The sequence below is a fragment of the Heterodontus francisci genome, chromosome 42 (assembly GCF_036365525.1).
Source record: "Heterodontus francisci isolate sHetFra1 chromosome 42, sHetFra1.hap1, whole genome shotgun sequence".
NCBI lineage: Eukaryota > Metazoa > Chordata > Chondrichthyes > Heterodontiformes > Heterodontidae > Heterodontus > Heterodontus francisci.
The window spans coordinates 27,651,292-27,671,400 of record NC_090412.1 but is presented as its reverse complement, the minus strand read 5'-3'; the positions used below and the strand labels follow the sequence as shown (position 1 = coordinate 27,671,400).

At 45.2% G+C, this 20,109-nt stretch overlaps 1 protein-coding gene across 2 annotated transcripts in view; it reads right to left on the bottom strand.

The window, feature by feature from the left end:
• Window positions 1-4,978: 4,978 nt before the first annotated feature.
• The window catches only part of pik3ap1 (phosphoinositide-3-kinase adaptor protein 1), a 140,670-nt gene continuing 125,539 nt past the window's right edge, over window positions 4,979-20,109 (bottom strand). The window contains exons 14-17 of one of the 2 annotated variants that reach the window (XM_068020248.1): window positions 16,884-17,039; window positions 14,889-14,959; window positions 9,324-9,424; window positions 4,979-8,078 (exon numbers count right to left, since the gene is read on the bottom strand). In XM_068020248.1, the coding sequence (XP_067876349.1) occupies window positions 8,015-8,078; window positions 9,324-9,424; window positions 14,889-14,959; window positions 16,884-17,039 (392 nt within the window). In that variant the 3' untranslated portion in view covers window positions 4,979-8,014. The remainder of the gene's footprint in view (window positions 8,079-9,323; window positions 9,425-14,888; window positions 14,960-16,883; window positions 17,040-20,109) is intronic. The other variant, XM_068020249.1, reaches the window with a different exon arrangement.

Below are 20,109 nucleotides of genomic sequence, written 5' to 3'. Positions count from 1 at the left end.
AGCTCCAGAGACACAGTGTGCTGGCTCACTGTGATGGTCTGACTCCCCTCTGGTTAATCTGGCTTCCTATTCAGCCTGCTGTTGCTCCTTTTCCTCCATTGTGTATGTCATGGAAAGTGTGATTCTCATTGCAGCTTTTCGATACTTGCTCCCTAGTTCCCTTTAACTACAAAGCTCTCCATGGGTATTGGAGGATGTAGGCGAAATGGTGAGTGGACAATCCTACTCAACTTCCTGCCAAACGTCTTTCCCATCATAGATACCAGTGTCCAACCAATTCCGTTCACTCCATGTGACATGAAGAATCAGCGAATAGACTGGACACAGCAACGGCTCTGGGTCCTGACAACAGCTCAGCTGAAGACCTTTCTCAAAGAGGAAAGTGCTGCAAAATCAATGGGGACATCATCACATCTAAATCACGCATGATCCCAACTATCATCACATCTAAATCACGCATGATCCCAACTATCATCACATCTAAATCACGCATGATCCCAAATATCATCACATCGAAATCATGCATGATCCCAACTATCATCACATCTAAATCACGCATGATCCCAAATATCATCACATCTAAATCACGCATGATCCCAACTATCATCACATCTAAATCATGCATGATCCCAAATATCATCACATCTAAATCATGCATGATCCCAAATATCATCACATCTAAATCATGCATGATCCCAACTATCATCACATCTAAATCACGCATGATCCCAACTATCATCACATCTAAATCACGCATGATCCCAACTATCATCACATCTAAATCATGCATGATCCCAAATATCATCACATCTAAATCATGCATGATCCCAACTATCATCACATCTAAATCATGCATGATCCCAACTATCATCACATCTAAATCATGCATGATCCCAAATATCATCACATCGAAATCATGCATGATCCCAACTATCATCACATCTAAATCACGCATGATCCCAAATATCATCACATCTAAATCACGCATGATCCCAACTATCATCACATCTAAATCATGCATGATCCCAAATATCATCACATCTAAATCATGCATGATCCCAAATATCATCACATCTAAATCATGCATGATCCCAACTATCATCACATCTAAATCATGCATGATCCCAACTATCATCACATCTAAATCACGCATGATCCCAACTATCATCACATCTAAATCATGCATGATCCCAAATATCATCACATCTAAATCATGCATGATCCCAACTATCATCACATCTAAATCACACATGATCCCAACTATCATCACATCTAAATCACGCATGATCCCAACTATCATCACATCTAAATCACGCATGATCCCAAATATCATCACATCTAAATCGCGCATGATCCCAACTATCATCACATCTAAATCACGCATGATCCCAAATATCATCACATCTAAATCATGCATGATCCCAACTATCATCACATCTAAATCACGCATGATCCCAAATATCATCACATCTAAATCATGCATGATCCCAACTATCATCACATCTAAATCACGCATGATCCCAACTATCATCACATCTAAATCATGCATGGTCCCAACTATCATCACATCTAAATCACGCATGATCCCAAATATCATCACATCTAAATCACGCATGATCCCAACTATCATCACATCTAAATCACGCATGATCCCAACTATCATCACATCTAAATCACGCATGATCCCAACTATCATCACATCTAAATCACGCATGATCCCAACTATCATCACATCTAAATCACGCATGATCCCAACTATCATCACATCTAAATCGCACATGATCCCAAATATCATCACATCTAAATCACGCATGATCCCAACTATCATCACATCTAAATCACGCATGATCCCAACTATCATCACATCTAAATCACGCATGATCCCAAATATCATCACATCTAAATCACGCATGATCCCAACTATCATCACATCTAAATCATTCATGATCCCAACTATCATCACATCTAAATCACGCATGATCCCAAATATCATCACATCTAAATCACGCATGATCCCAACTATCATCACATCTAAATCACGCATGATCCCAACTATCATCACATCTAAATCGCGCATGATCCCAACTATCATCACATCTAAATCACGCATGATCCCAAATATCATCACATCTAAATCATGCATGATCCCAACTATCATCACATCTAAATCACGCATGATCCCAACTATCATCACATCTAAATCATGCATGATCCCAACTATCATCACATCTAAATCACGCATGATCCCAACTATCATCACATCTAAATCACGCATGATCTCAAATATCATCACATCTAAATCACGCATGATCCCAACTATCATCACATCTAAATCACGCATGATCTCAAATATCATCACATCGAAATCATGCATGATCCCAACTATCATCACATCTAAATCACGCATGATCCCAACTATCATCACATCTAAATCACGCATGATCCCAACTATCATCACATCTAAATCACGCATGATCTCAAATATCATCACATCTAAATCACGCATGATCCCAACTATCATCACATCTAAATCACGCATGATCCCAACTATCATCACATCTAAATCACACATGATCCCAAATATCATCACATCTAAATCACGCATGATCCCAACTATCATCACATCTAAATCACGCATGATCCCAAATATTATCACATCTAAATCACGCATGATCCCAACTATCATCACATCTAAATCGCGCATGATCCCAAATATCATCACATCTAAATCACGCATGATCCCAAATATCATCACATCTAAATCGCGCATGATCCCAAATATCATCACATCTAAATCACGCATGATCCCAAATATCATCACATCTAAATCGCGCATGATCCCAACTGTCATCACATCTAAATCATGCATAATCCCAACTTTTGACATATGCCATCATTCTTTTGTCATCGGTGCGAATAATCACCCAGATTTCTATTGGGGTATGATAGTATAGTGATTATGTTACTGGACTAGTAATCCAGAGGCCAACATTAATAATCTTGACGATGCAGGGTCAAGTTCCACCATGACAGCCGAGGAATGTAAATTCAGTTAATTAAATAAATGCAGAATTAAAAATCTAGTATTAGTAATGATGACTATGAAACTACCAGGTTGCCATGAGGACTCATTTGGATCACCAATGTCATTGGGATTCTGCTGTCCTTACTTGGTCTGGCCTACATGTGACTCCAGACTCCAGGTTAACTCTTACCTGCCTCTGAAATGGCCCAGCAAGCTACCCTTGGATAGGGATGGTCAATAAATGCTGGCATTGCAAGCAATTCCCACATCCCGTGAATGGAATTTAAAAAAAGTAGCCTCTAACCACCAGTGTGGGAGCACCTTCAGCACAAGGATGTCAGTGGTTCAAGGAGAAGACCTGAGGAACAGGGATGAGCAGTAACTGCAGTCTTTCCAATGTCGCTTATATTCATGAGAACCAATTGTTTAAAAAAGCAACAAAAACTTGCATTTATATAGTGCCTTTAATGTAGCAATATGTCCCAAGGTGCTTCACAGGAGCATAATCAGATAAATATTGACACCAAGCCAAAGAAGATGTTACGCCAGGCAACCAAATGCTTGGTAGCTTTCGAAGAGGCCTGAAAGGTGAGTGAGGTAGAGCGGCAGCGAAGTTTAGGGAAAAAATTCCATAGCTTAGGATCTAGGCGGCTAAAGACATGGTTGCCAATGGTGGAGCGAAGGAAGGGTGGGTGGGGGTTGCAAACAAGGATAGAGTTCAAGGAACAGAGAGTTCTAGGAAAGGAGAGCTCCCCTTCAGCAGTTTCCCTTTATCAAGTACTTTGGACTTGGTCACCTCTGCCTGATATTCAGTGGTTTATAATCAGAAGGTTTCATAGGAAGGCAGAGAGTGATGGAATCTAGGGCGAAGGGTGTTCTCCTATAACTCAGTCTGTGAGAAGGCAGGAATTCGAAAGCTGCACCTGAATCTATGATTGTGCACTTTGGGGCAGATGGATCTTGAAATTCCTGCCTATTGACAGATGCAAATCCCAGTTTATACCCTTCCCCAATCCAATATTCTGGATCCCGAGTGTTGCTCTGTTCTTCATTCCTCAGAAAACAATATTGTAAAGCAATGTGCTATGCAAAGTTCTGCATTCCACAGCAGGTAAAGTTCCCAATTCTCTTTCACCTGATGTCCACACTTGGGGCTGAAGTTTTGGGCCCTGCCGTGGTCGGGAACAGAGCTGAATGGGGCCTGAAAATACTGGCACCGGCCGGTGTGCCAGTTTCCCGACCCTGTTTCTGATGTCAGCCATTTCGAGGTGGGTTTAGGGCTGCAGGTCTACCTGCCCCCACAAGGCGGGAAGCCATTCGGCTCATTCAGAGCCTTGTTAACCTCACTTAAAGGAGGCTGACTGGGATTTTCCATATGGCCTCCAGTTTCCTAATGCGATGGCTGGGGAGGGGGGGGGGAGGTGTGGAGGGGGGTGCATTTTAGGTGCCTGGAGGTGGGTACCCAGCAGTAAGCTGGGTGGGGGGCAGTTCTCCAGGCAGGTCTCCAGGCCCTCTCTGCCTGCCTGGGTGGGGGTACAGCCAAAGGGTAGAGGGTTCCGCACCACCTCCAACAGTGTTGGCCTGGCTGCTTTTTCTGCTTTTTATTTAAGGTTTCAAAAAAGATGGTGAGAGTGTGCCTCCATGTTGAAGCACCCTCTCAGTTACTTACCCTTTACTGCAGCCTGCTACTTGTCTCAAGCTGGAAGGCCCCAGATTGGCCCTCCAGCTTTGAGAGCCCACCTGCCTCCCTTAACTGGACAGGGAACCTGTCTCCATGCCAATCAAGGGGGTTGTCTCTGTGAAAATCCCATTGAGTGACTGTTTTCCCCCTGGGGCAGCTGCGGGACCCAGAAACAGTCCCAACTCCTGTTTCCCACCTTCGAAGCAAAAACTCAGCCCTTGGTCTGTTCTCAGAAGGTGTGTGTGAAACAATAAGTTAAGTAACCAATAGCATTGTTCTGTTCAGATACATGGATTTTAATTTTCTAAGACTGCAACACTTGTTCATGTGATTAAAAACCAGATGGAGTTGGACAACACAAAACACAGTGTCCAACATTAGGTGTGATTCCGCGACTGGACAACATTTGCTAAATAATCCTCAGTGTGCTTAGAATTACGCTGACAACCAATTTAAGATTGTCAGTCGGGCTCACAGTGTGGCGCATTTGCGCGTACTGGAAGCTACATATATTAATACACAGGGCTCTGTTCTTTACAGACAGAAAGAATACGTACAAACATTGCGCCTGTTTCAGCTAAACAAAATAAGTGATAACCATTCGCTGGTTCATTCCTCAGGGCAATGCCTTGACCAATCAGAGTCAAGCTGCCTGGTTGAAATTTCAAACAAAGCTTGACAGTTAACTGTCAGTCACCATAAACTGGTGTATCCTCCATGGTAACGCCTCTACCAATCAGCACTCCCATCTCATACAGTATAAAGTCATTGTTTTCCTTTACATTGGTATGCTTGCGGATTGTCCTGATGAGTGCAAGATGAAAAGCTTCGACAACATCTCTATTTTCAGCAATATATGTGCATTTTTGTTATTCGCATAATACGGAACAATAACACAACACGTTTTACTTAAAGATTAAAGGTCAGAATCTATCAGACCACACAGGAAGATAATTAATAAAGGTTAAAGTGCACAGTGATGGGCCTTAGCTTCAACATTAATTTGATCATTCATCAGACTTTAAACATTGATTCACAAGTCTCATCTTACGAAAAAGTCAAACTACTTTGCAAAATGATAGGAATTTGCAGGACTGGAAGGAGAAGCTTTATCCATCAGGCCAGCCTCAATTCACCACGATATCACTCGCCAAATGCCCTCTTTGAAGCCTGATTGCCTTCCGACCATTCACTGCCCTGTGTGTGAAACAGTTACACTTGATCTGTCCATTCGCTCCCCTCTTCTGAGCTTTTTTCCATCTCATGTCCTTCTCCTTCCTCACTTGGAGATTCCTTGGGTCTGCTTTCCAGTGGGCATGGGAACACAGGCATTCAGCACAAATGAGGCAAACTCACTCAGAGAGGCCACCGAATGTCTGGTACAGGAAACAGAGCAAGGTCACCCCCAGGCAGTCGAGAATACCCTTCCAAGATTAAACTGAGGTACCTTGTTTGGGGAAGGGGAGGGGGTTCTTTCCTCAGTGACCAACATCCCTCTTCTTGCTAAGCACCAAATTCACAGATAAAACTTTCAACTTCACCAGAAGGAAAAGTTTCAAAACGCAGAACTTCATATCAAAATTTTCCAAACATGAATGTATTTTACAGCAAAACGTTATTCAGATTCCAGTAAAAACAGCAGCAGACTGGGATATGTAATAGTGCAGCTGCTCAAATTGTGAGTTTAAATTTTGTCATAGATTAGAATCAGTTACTAGACAATTCAGGTATGTTGAGCTGAGTTAAACTGGCCATTTCTTTTGCATTTTCCTTTCTTCTCCTTTTGTCTCCTCTTCTATTGGTGCCCAGTTCCAGGGAGGACAGGGCACTCTCCAGCTCTCTTAACAAATGTATGGCCCTGGACAGCAGGTGTAGACCAGTTACTGAACCAGATGCAAACCTCCTCCCAGCCAGTAACAGCTCACGCACTGACACATTCACTCTCCACTCATACTGCCATACTCACATACACACTGACACACACACACTCTCCACGCACAGATACACTGACATACACACTCACTCACACAGTCTGCACACATACTGACACACCAATACACACTCTCCACACTCAGATACACTGGTATACACACACTGACACACACACTCACTCACTCTCCATGCACAGATACTTGGATACACTCACACACTCTCCATGCACAGATGCACTGAAACACACTCACACACATAGTCACACTCACTCACATTCTCCACATTCACTCACTCACACACACACACACACACACGCACTCTCCACTCTCACACATGCTTGACACACACTCACTCACACACTCTTCACACTCACACTTACAAACACTGACACAACTTATTCACACTCACACTCTATTCACACACACTTCCTCACATGCACTCTCCACATACCCAAACACACTCTCCACATACAGTCCACAATCTGGCCCAGAGTTGAATGCAATTCCTTTTACAAAAGTAGATCTCAAAGTGATGTTCAAGATGCTGCTGCTAGTCACCACAGACCTACAGGCACGCGGCAAAGCTGCTCAGGGAGCAGGGTCTTGGTGCAGCTGCTATTGTGGGAGTCCCTTCGACAGTGTGCTGGCCCAGGGAGGGGATCAGGAGAACCTACTCACAGGGAATGCTATGACCCATCCTACTCTATATATTGACTTTGTTCCCCCTTGCGGAAAGTCGCTGCTCACAGAGTTTTAGGGCCATCTTGCGTCCAGACAATCTCAGACCGACTGAAAAATCACTAATTCCCCAAATGCACAAATTTCTGCTTCTTCCTGTTGAACTTACTGGAATGATCCATTCGATATTTTAAACAGAGACTGATAGTAAACTTGCACAGTTGCATCTTGCAAAATTATTCAGATAAACATCACCTGTTATTTAAATTGATTAAACGTCCAACAGGATTCTTATACAATGAAGTGTATTTTCTTTTAGAAAACGTGTCTGCCCACAGAACCACGCAGGATCATTTATTTAATTTGTCGTCCATTTGAGTTTCAGGTGAGTGCAGCCACACTTGTATTCAGACCCCGATTCTCCCCAAGGCAATCGTCCCTGTTTCACATCCGCATGCTTCGCTACCGCTTAGAAGTTAGACAGTTCTCACCATTTACAACAAATAAATAGATCCCTGGGCAAATTCGAAGGAATGCCACACTTGGTTGTACCATTACGAAAAAAAAAACGGCAGCAGACATTTAGCACAAAAGCTGTACTTGGAATATAACCATGTCTCTTGTCTCCAAGTGCTAAGAAGTTCTGTTAATTGGTTCATTGTTAAACTAAAAGCAGATCCCCTGGTGCCTGAAATGCAACTATCGACCTCTAGGTGGCACTGGAGGAGCAGAAGTGATCATCACGGGGGCTTGTGTCGGTGTCCTGCAAAACAAAGGGTAGATTTGCTGTAGTTAGTGCTGATGTGATGTGACAGCACTTAAGCAAAGCTCCATTAACTGTCCCTCTGGTGCCTGGAGACTGCCCCGCATCAGGTCCCCTTCACCCATCGCCACTGGCGCTCGCTGAACATCTCAGCCCCACAACTACCAGAATTTTACAGTGTGTGGGTGGGGGAGGGGAGAGGGGGGTTCCGGTCCCCCAGCCAAAAAGTCGATAGAGAGCCCGACTCTGCCGGGCATGGGGAACCAGACCGGATTTTACACTCCCCAGGCCCTTAATTGGTCTTGGGTGGGACTACCACCTCATTGCGGCAGGAAGTCCCACCTAATGAAGCTGCCGGCCAATCAGCAGGCCGACAGCTCTTAGTCCCAGCAGCGCCACCGGGAGCAGTGGTCATTGCTGGGAATGCACCCAGCTTCAGGAGGAAGATGAAGGACGGCCCCGGAAAAAAAGGTGTTTTTAGGGCCTCGCCGGGGACAAATGGTCAGGTCCCAGCGAGGCAAGGGGGGGGGTCAGTTAGGGCTGTATTGTGCGCTGTGGGTGTTTGGGGCTTTGGGGGATCCTCCATGGGGCCCTGGGTGCCCGACCAGGAGGGACCGCCCCCCCCCCCCAACCCCCAGCTCACCAGCAGGCCGCCTAATTTCATCAGGCGGGTTTTCTGAGGCCTCAGATGCCCGCCAGCCAAACGTAAAATACCTGCAGCGGCAGGCGGAGGCCCTTAAGTGGCAGTTAATTGGCCACCTATGGACCTTGATTGACCTGGGGCGGGAGGGCTATTTCTCGCCACCGTCGCCCCACGTAAATTGGCAGCGGAGGCGGGAGAAGGTCGGGAAGGGACCCCCCCCCCCCAGCCTCCCACCCCATTTTATGCTACCCCCGCCACCAGCCGGCTGTTTTGGGGGCATGTAAAATTCCGGCCAACATCTCCAGTTTCAAATTCCCTGGATGTCCCTGTATTACCCTGGTTTATTCCTGTAATGAAGTAACTCGGCTACCTCATGAGAGCAACAATTAGTCAACAGTGTCCACAACCTGTGAGCTCTGACCTCTGACCCAGCACGGCAAGGAGAGTGCGAGTGTGGACAGATACACAACTGGGGTCCAACCACCGTCAAGCAATGATGATTAGATCGTGTGGTGAGCAGATGAATGAGAAAGAATGTTTGGGAGTACAGGGCACAGCAGTAACCGACTTTCCTAGTGCGACTAAAGGTCACGAGTAGATACCTGGGGGATATGCGAGGTGGAATTCGAGGAGGAGGTAAACTGGGTGGACGATGCCGGTTAACAGCCCTGCTCACAGGTCCACAGTCCGCTGGCTCATTGTCCTTAAATAGATGAAAACAGCAAAAGAGAGAAACATCATCACTATTTGCACAGGGAATGGGTAACGCACAGTGTGTTATTGATATTATATTGTGCACATTTTTACACTAACTGAGGTAGGAATTCTGCGGGATTCTCTCAATCCCCGGCCGAGGTTTGGCAGAAATCACGGACACGTGGCATAAACAGCCAGAAGATCGGGAGAAACCAGCGGAAATCCTGCCTCTGTGTTTCTGCTCTCCAGCAGAATTGCACACTCCCACCCACAGCCTGTGTGAGTTATATAATATTCATAGCACAGAGACAAGCCATTGGTCCAACAGGTCTGGACTGGTCTTTATGCTCCACAGGTGCCTCCTCCTATCCCTCTTCATCTTCCCTGTTTTGCCCTTTTTTTTAAATGAATAGTCGGAATGGGAGAGCAGAAACTCACAATTTTCACTTCTGATCAGTACTGGGAGCATAGAAGTAGAATTTATATCCCAGAGCTCAGCCTCCATTCAGTCCCTCCTCCCCATATCAAAACCACTTTAAACTGGTAGGTGAAACAATTTCAATAATAATTGGTCTCACATCTCTCCCTGTCTTTAACTCTCTAAAACACTCTGGACTCCCATCTCTTGTCTCTTCCCTATTCCCTGTTTATTACCAGGACATATCTATCTGAATCTTGCCTGTAACTGTGCTTGTGTAGCTTGACTTCCCTCTGTCCATTCACATGCATATTTTGGCTGCCACTCCTGACTGGAGCCCCTCATTTCTACTTCTCCTTTCTCCTCCCCCTTTACTTGTTTCCTCTTTAGCCCTCTAGACTCTCTCTCCTGCCATCATTTCTTACATTTCTCCCCTCTTGGGTACTTTGCTGTCCTAAATCCCTACCCTAACCCTGCAGCACTCCTCAACCTTCCTACTCTCCTGCCGCAGTCCCAGGCCAGACTCACTCTTAGATAAAGCCTACAGCTTCCGTCTGTGCCACTCGATAATCTCCGAAGGGATGACTGAGGCACTCAGCACTGCCTTATGAACAGCAACCCCAACTGCCCCATCCTGTTCCCTGACTGACCTTCCCGCCCAGTGTGCCAACTGGGGGTGCTGATCTTGTCAATCTCCTCCCCGTCCAACTCACCCCTCCCAAAGCTGACCCTGTGGACGCTGTGCGTGGATCAGCTCTCACTGTCCCTCTCTGCATCTCCCTCCAGAATGTCTGTTTGTCTCGCCATCCATGAGCTCATTGTGGATGATTGCATCAACATCATTGTTTTGACTGAAACCTTGCTGAGGGATGATGACACCTTCCCACTAAATGAAGCCTCCCCACCTGGCTATCACTCTCACTACTCGCCCTGCCCAGACCATCGCGATGGTGGTCTGGCTCTTATCACTAAGTCAAATCTTGGTCTGACCCACTGCTCCTCTGACATGTTTTCTTCCTTTGAGCATCTCACCTTGTTCCACTCCTCTCACCTGTCTTTTAAATCCTCGCTCTATACTGCCCACCCAAGTACCAGGTAAATTTTCTCACTGAGCTAACTTCACTGCTTTGTTCCCTCGGCTTCTGCACTGGGTGACTTCTCATTCTTAGTGATTTCAACCTCCACCTCAACTCATTATACTCTCTCTCTGAGTTCACCGTCCTCTGATCTTCCTTAAATCTCTCCTTCCATGTAAACTCCCCAACCCACCAAGCCATACTTACAGCCACCCACTTGACCCTACCATCACACGTGACCTCACTACTCCCATCGTGTCAGTCACAGAAAATGCCATCTTTGATCACTTCCTTGTATCACTCTCCATCCACATCACCCTTCCCCCTCCCAACAATACTTCCTTCTCTTTCCGCCCCTGGAAGAACTCTTCCCCAATTCACTTCCAGCTTCACTTTCAAATTCCCAACTGTCCAGCCTTAGAGCCTCACTTCAGCACAATACTTCAGGAGCCATTGATCTGTTCAGCCGTACCCTTACTTCCACCTTAGAGCTCTAGTCCCCATTAAAACCATTGCTCTCTCTCACCCTGGCCATTCCCTGGTACGGCCCTTATTGCCACTCCCTTAAGTCAAAGGGACACAGGCTTGAAAGGATATGGTGGACAGCTGGTTTAGCCATTCATTGCCAGATCTGACTGGACCACATAAAGCATTATCGGGTCCTGCTCTTGTCTGCTAAAACTGCTCACTATTCCAGCATCATCCTAGAATGAAAAGATAACCTCTTGCTTCTCATCTCCACTACAAACCTTCTTCTTAAACCCTTCTCCACTGTCTCCTCCACCCTCACCTCCAACAGTAAGTGCAAGGAGCTCATGGATTTCTCTGCCACGAGGATTGAGACCAGTTCTGCTGCTTTCCTCCATTCCCCTCGTCCACCAGGCCAAACTTCCAAAAAGGTTCCCCCTGCCCTGAACTCACATCTTCCTCTAATTTCTCTCCATCTCCCCTCATGCCCTCTCTGACCTCATCATGTCCATGAGATCCACGTCCTGTTCCCTTGACCCTATTCCCACTAAACCAACTTTCCCTCCTATGTTCATGAAATGGTTAGTGGTTCCCTTTCGTCAGGTACTGTCTCCTTCCCCTTTAAATCTGCTGTCATCACCCCTCCCATCAAAAAAAAACCCTTAACCTCTCTGTCCTTGCAAACTACCGTCCCATCTCCAGCCTCCCTTTCCTCTCTAGAGAGCTTGAACGTGTCGTTGCCTCCCATATCTCTTCCTATCTTTCTCAGAACCCCATATCTGAATCCCACCAATCAGCTTTTGGCCACTGCTACAGGACTGAAATGGCTGTTGACAAAGTCACAAATGACATCTTATGTGTCTGTAACAAAGGTAAACTTTCCCTCTCATCTTTCTCATCCTGTCTGCAGCCTTTGACACAGTTGACCACACCATATTCCTCCAGCACCTCTCCACTGTCGTCCAGCTGGGTGGGACGTCCTCTCCTGATTTCATTCTGATCTATCCAGTCGTAGCCAGAAAGTCACCAGCAATGGCTTCTTACCCCACTCCTCACCGTCAGTTCTGGTGTCCCCAAGGATCTATCCTTGGCCCCCTCCTATTTCTCATCTACATGCTGCTCCTCAGCAACATCATCTGAAAATACGTCAAGTTACACAAGTATGCTGACACCACCTCTCTTGACCCCTCTACTGTCTCTGATTTCTCACACTGTTTGTCCAGCATCCAGTACTGAATGAGCAGAAATTTCCTCCAAATTAATATTGGGAAGATCAAAACCATTCTCTTCGGTCCCCTTCAAAAACTCCATTCCGTGGCCACCGACTACATCCGTTTCCCTGGCAACTGTCTAAAGCTGAACCAGACTATTTGCAACCTCTCTGCTGTACTTGACAATGAGATGAACTTCTATCCACTCCAATCCCATGATTGCCTACCTCCACTTCTGTAACATCTGCCCGCCTCAGCTCATTTACTGCTAAAACCCTCATCCATATATTTTACCTCTAGGCTTGACTATTCCTGACCAGTCTTGCACCTTCTATCCGACATAAACTGCAGCTCATCCAAAATTCTGCTGCCTGTATCCGAACTCGCACCAAATCCCGTTCACCAGTCACTCCTGTGCTTGCTGACCTACACTGGCTCCTGGACTCACAATGCCTTAATATTAACACTGAGAATAAGTAGGCACTATCAATATCAGGTAGTCAACAAGAAATCAAACGTAGTGGCGTAGTGGTAATGTCACTGGACTGGTAATCCAGAACCCAGGCTATTTCTCCAGCAGAATTGAGGGAAGGTGGGTATGTGGTAGGGAATATGGGATTAATGTAGGATTAGTATAAATGGGTGGTTGATGTCCAGCACAGACTCGGTGGGCTGAAGGGCCTGTTTCAGTGCTGTATCTCTCTCTGTGACTCTATGGAATTCAGGAGAAACTTCTTCACCCAGAGAGTGCTGAGAATGTGGAACTCACTACCACCAGGTTGAAGCGAATAATATAGATGCATTTATGGGGAAGCTAGATTAGCATATGTGGGAGAAGGAACTAGAGGGTTATACTGTTGGAGTTAAATGAGGAAAGACAGGAGGAGGCTCAAATGGAGCATAAACGCTGGCATGGACTGGTTGGGCCGAATGGCCTGTTTCAGTGCAATTATATAAACTTATGTAATCCTAGGTAAAATTCTCATCCTTATTTTCAAATCCCTGCATGTCCTCACCCCTCCCTATCTCTGTAATCTCCTCCAGCCCTAAAAGCCATCGAGATCTCTGTGCTTCTCCAATTCTGGCCTCTTGTGCATCCCAGATTTTAATTGTTCCTGCCTAGGACACTAAGCTCTGGAATTCCCAAGCTTTTGGTTATCTGTTCCGATATCTCCGTGTGTGGTTCGGTGTCAAATTTGTTTTTTTATCACACTCTTGTGAAGTAGCATGGGATGTTTTACAATGTCAAAGGTCCTTTATAAATACAAGTAGTTGTTGAAATGTCTCTAATCAAATTCAAAAATGCCATCCTCTGTGACCACAGTGGATTATCCCTCCTCATCCTCCTCAATCTCTCTGCAGCCTTTCACATGGCCAACTATACCATCCTCCTCTAACACCTCTCCTGTGTTATCCACCTTGGTGGGTCTGCCCTCACTGGGTTCCACACTTGCTTGTCCAATTGTTACCAGCGCATCTTCAGCAATGGTCTCTCTTCCTACCTGTGGAATCTCCCACTGGAATTTCCTTGCTGCTCCCCCCCTCTTGCTCATCTACCTGTTTCCCTTGGAGATATCATCTGATGACATGAGGGTCAGCTTCCACTTTGTACACTGAAAGGCACTCAAATCGACCTCCCGACAGTCTCTTCAATCCCTCCATAGTCTCTGCGTTGTCAGACTGCCTGTCTGATATTCAGAATCACAGAACTGTTAATGGTGCAGAAGGAGGCCATTCAGCCCATCATGTCAGCACCAGCTCTCTGAATAAGCAGTTCACCTCATCCCATTCCCCCGCCTTCTCCCCATAACCCTGCACATTCTTCCGTTTCAGGTAACAGATTTGGATGAGCCACAACTTCCTCCAACTAAACATTGGGAAGACCAAAGCTATCGTCTTCAACCCCCCCTCCACAAACTCTATACTCCTGCCACCAACTCCATCCCCTTCCAACCACTATTTCTGTCTGAACCAGACTGATTGCAACCTCAGTGTTCTCTTCGACCCTGCGCTTTCAGCCACTGCAACCCATTCTGGAATTGCCTCCTTAAATTTCTAACAATTCAACAATCCTTCAGCACAGCACTGAGGGACAGCCACACTGCTCTTATGATTATTAAGAAACTATCTGTCTTATAATTATCAAATAATTGTTTCTATAATATTTTCCTTTCCCTGTGAGGAATGCGACTTGACATCAGGCAACTGATAGTATTGAGATCAGGAAGTGACCATTTTTGGGATCACTGCCCTTGCATTTGATGCTCAAAGATGGTTCACAGTTCGAGTGAGAATTACCTCATTATCACCCTCTGCTCCACTGCTTAAACTCAAAATGCTTCGAGTACTTGATCGGCTGCTGAGACTGCCTGAAATGAGAACAGAAGCGGACTGAATTAGAAAAGGAGACATTTGATGAAAGCAGCTTTAGGTAAAAGAATACCTCAAACTCCAACTCTGTCAAGACAGCTCAAGGAGTGACACTGGGTTGCACAGCTGCCAGTCATTGCAAGTTGTGTTTATATCTGAATTAAATGAAGAGAGAAGGAAAATGTCTGCACAGTGGCCAGAATTTAAGTAACTAGATTACTGGGCCTTGCTCTTTTCTTCACGGTTTCTATGTTAAATTAGGCCAAAGCAAGATTTTTCCAATGCTCTTAGCCTTGGCTTGAGATTTTTTACTATGTTAAAAGTGCTTTTTTAAAAATTCATTCATGGGATCTGGACGTCGCTGGCCAGGCCAGCATTTATTGTCCATCCCTAATTGCCCTTGAGAAGGTGGTGGTGAGCTGCCTTCTTGAACCGCTGCAGTCCATGTGGGGTAGGTACACCCACAGTGCTGTTAGGAAGGGAGTTACAGGATTTTGACCCAGCGACAGTGAAGGAACAGCGATATAGTTCCAAGTCAGGATGGTGTGTGACTTGGAGGGGAACTTGCAGTTGGTGGTGTTCCCATGCATTTGCTGCCCTTGTCCTTCTAGCTGGCAGAGGTTGTGGGTTTGGAAGGTGCTGTCTAAGCAGCCTTGGTGTGTTGCTGCAGTGCATCTTGTAGATGGTACACACTGCTGCCACTGTGCGCCGGTGGTGGAGGGAGTGAATGTTTGTGGATGGGGTGCCAATCAAGCAGGCTGCTTTGTCTTGGATGGTGTCGAACTTCTTGAGTGTTGTTGGAGCTGCACCCATCCAGGCAAGTGGAGAGTATTCCATCACACACCTAAACCTTGTAGATGGTGGACAGGCTTTGGGGAGTCAGGAGGCGAGTTACTTGCTGCAGGATTCCTAGCTTCTGACCTGCTCTTGTAGCCACAGTATTTATATGGCTACTCCAGTTCAGTTGCTGGTCAATGGTAGCCCCTAGGATGTTGATACTGGGGGATTCAGCGATGGTAATGCCATTGGATGTCAAGGGGAGATGGTTAGATTCTCTCTTGTTGATGGTCATTGCCTGGCACTTGTGTGGCGTGAATGTTACTTATAAATTAAAGCAAACTCATCGGCTAGAAAGGCCGCTTGTTGGGCTCCCTGAACCCGCTGCTCCTCTACATGGGTCTTTATTGAGCGTGGGAGAGAGTTTTTAAACTCCTCTAACAGAATTACTTCTCTGACAGTCTCATAGCTGAGCTGTATTTTCAGAGCCCTCAGCCACTGGTCAAAAGCCAGCTGCTTACCTTTTTCAAACTCCAGATAAGTTTTACTCACTTGCTTTTTGAAGGTTCTAAACCTTTGGCGCTAGGCTTCGGATACTAATTCAGGAGCAAACAGCTTTCTGAATTCAAATTCGCTTTGGCAAGTTCCAATTCAAAAATCTCCAACAGCCAGTTAGTCATGTGACTAAACTGGTCTGACCACATCTTCTGTTTTGAAATACAGTTTATTGTTGTTGCTGTTGGATAGTTTGTGCTTCTTTTTTGGGGTCATTTCTGACACTTATGGCTTCCGCCAAGTTTCAAACCCTGCTGCACCACTTGCTATACCTTTCTTCCATAGTTTTCATCTCCAATTTCTAAAGTTCAAGCAATGCTTCAATCTGCACGTTTCTTTCTGTGTGAAAAGGAGAATTGTACATACGTTTGTAGAGGAAAAATATAGCAGGGTTTATGGGGAAAGAGCAGGGGAGTGGGACTAAAAAAGCTTTTTCAAAGGGCTGACGGGCCGACTGGTCTCCTTCTGTTGTGGTCTGTCATTCTATGAGCGCTAATGTGACGAATTTAACTCTTAGCTTATGAAGGTTGGCTAAAGGTGCGAGATTGTCGCAGAATCTGTCGTATGGAGATGCCACAAATGTGGACATACTTGCTGTGCTAGATGTGCTTCCCGTTTTCCACCTCCCCCGCTGTATCCCTTCTTGGAGTGGGCAAGGCGGGATGAATCTGGCATTATCTTCATATACTCCACATTCTGCACCCTCTGGAATGTCATGTGGTCGAGCAGGAAGTGTGATCTCCAACTCTGAGCAGCAATTACAACAGTTACATTTTAATACACTTAATACACTCCTGGTGATCCTCTGTGGCATTGCTCCTGAATAAAAATGCTTTATTTAAAAAAATTAAGTAGGTATTAACAAATAGTCTAACCCTCCACTGATAGATAAAGGAAAATGTGTTATTCATGTTTTACAATAATAAATGTGTGTCATTAATGCAATTACATCTATAAATAGATGTAATGTTAATCATGCTAATGTTAATCATTCAAAGTTAGAGAAAGAAGAAACCTGAGTGCCTAATGTTTTTAAATGGATGAAAAACCAGTAAAATTCTTTCTGGAAATGGGGACCTGATTTTCCTCCATCTGCTACATCCAAGTGCATGAACAGGTAAACCTGCTCCATTATCTCTGATAATGAGGGAAGCATAAAAGGAACTGAAAGGCTAAAGTGTAGAGCTATGTTTAGAAAAAAAAGTACTAATTAAAACAAAGAGCTCAGTTGCGTTTTTGAGGCTGTAACTAGCAGGGGTGGATAAGGGGGAACCAGTGGGTGTAGTTTATTTTCATAAAGCATTTGATAAGGTGCCACAGAAGAGGTTATTGCACAAAATTAAGGTTCATGGGATTGGGGGAAATATATTAGCATGGGTTGGAGATTGGCTAACGGACAGGAAGCAAAGAATTCAGATAAATGGGGCATTTTAAGGTTGGCAGGCTGTGACTAGTGGTGTGCCACAAGAATTAGTGCTGGGGCCTCAGCTATTTACAATTATATTAATGACTTAGATGAGGGAGTGAGTGCAACGCATCCAAGTTTGTTGACGATACAAAGTTAGGTGGGAAAGGAAGTGATGAGGACACAAAGAACCGCAAAGGGATACAGACAAGTTGAATGAGTGAGGATGATCATAGCAGATGGAGAATAATGTGGGAAAGTGTGAAGTTATCCACTTTGGAAGAAAACAGAGATGTAGAATATCTTTTAAATGGACAGTGAGTGGGAAATGTTGGTATTCAGCGAGCCCTGGGTGTCCTTGTGCATGAATCAAAGAAAGTCAACATGCAGGTACAGCAAGCAGTTAAGAAGGCAAATGGTATGTTAGCCTTTATTACAAAGGGATTGGAGCATAAGAGTGAAGAAGTCTTATTACAATTGTATATGAGGATAGAATAGTAGACTAGGCCTATATTCACTGGAATTTAGAAGAATGAGGGGTGCTCTCATTGAAACATATAGAATTCTTAAAGGGCTTGCTAGCGTAGATGCTGGGAGGATGTTTGCCTTGGCTGGGGAGTCTAGAACAGGGCGTCAAAATCTCACAATAAGGGGTTGGCCATTTAGGACTGAAACAAGGAGAAATCTCTTTACTCGAAGGGTTATGGCTCTTTGGAATTCTCTAACCCAGAGAGCTGTGGATGGTCAGTCATTGAATATATTCAAGGCAGAGATTGATAGATCCTTGGATACTAAGGGAATTAAGGAATATGGGGATAATGTACGGAAGTGGATTTGAGGTAGAAGATCAGCCATGATTGTATTGAAGCAGGCTCGAGGGACCAATTGGCCTAATCCTGCTCCGATTTCTTATGTTCTTATGAAATGCAACCTGCTTCTTGTGCTTTAGATTTTGTGGGGCATCTTGTGGTGTTCCTCATGAATTAGACTTGCCCATGAAGTTGCTGGTAGTGTGATCCAATAACAGCCTGGTGAGTACAGCAGGGCATCTGGTGACTAATCGACTAATAGTCGATCTCTTTAACTAATGTAATTAAAGGATTGAGAACTAAACAGCAGAAGGACTGAGGAGGGTAAATTAAAGGGGTGAATTCAATATCAAATCAAGAACAGAAAGAGAAATAAAGAGAGGGAGAGAAAGAGTGGTTTAAGAGAGAGAAGAGTCAGAAAGGAAATGTAAGAAAAAAGTTAGAAATTTTAAATTTGACAATTTTACTATCTCCAACAACAATTCATAACCTGAAGCAATGAGATGGCACACTTATAATTGTTACTTTCTGGACCAATGAGATTAATTGGCAGTCATTAACAATATCACATTGTTAAGCTGTTAATTACTAAACGTAACTTTCTGTGGCGTGTTTATTCTTCAATTAATCTACAAATGCAGCAATGTCATGAAACTCATGGGGCGGTTAGGATGCCATCTTTGCAAACCTAATGGTGGAGTGGGGAAAATCAGCCAGAAACCTATGGCGATTCACAATTTATGAGGTATGACACACACTGAGCTGCCGGGAGTGGTGGTGGGCGAAGAAAATGGCGGCGGCCACGCACCCCAATCCGGTGGCGGGGAGGGCGGGCTCTGCGACGCCAGCAACGGCGTCAGCTGCTTCTGCGCAGGCACTGGCGCCATTTTTAAAGGACTGCCAGACCTGTACAGTTGAACCCCATAACACTCCCCCCCAAATACACTGAAAATTCATTTCTGACCCGCTCCCCGCCCCCAACAAATAAAACACTTACATTATTGATTTAACCTCTTCCCCCCACAACAATACAAAATGTAGAGATCGCCCCTTCCCCACCCTCCCCTACACTACACATGCTGATTTGACCCCCCCCGCCTTCCCCACCTCAGTGGTGCCAGCTTTTCCTGGATGGTAAAGTGAAGGCGCGTGAGTGCCAGCCGCTGCATGGAAGATCGCGGAGAGCCAGCAAGCTCGTGATGAAAGGTATGTAAACGTATGCATTCCCTTCATTTAAATATTTAAAGTTGGGTCCCGTTGCCAAGAGGCGGGGGGGGAGCGGGGGGTGTCCACCACAGACCCTCGTCGGGAAGATTGGGTCCGGCAATCCCAGCTTCGGGCTCCGTGGCAGGCCACAGCTGGTACGATCTTCCGGCCCCCTCCCGTCATGGAGCCCGACGTCGGAAGCTCAACAAAATCCAGCCCGTTGTTTTTTCTTTTAAACAAATTCTGGGTCAGATGAAACAGGGCAGAGAAATGCAGAGTTTATATTATATCTGCTTTTTTTCCCCTGAGAACATCTTTGAAGAAGCTAGACAAATTATAATGTAGCTGGTAGTGATGACCTGGCCTCAATTAAAGCATGTTTGGGTCTGAATGTGTG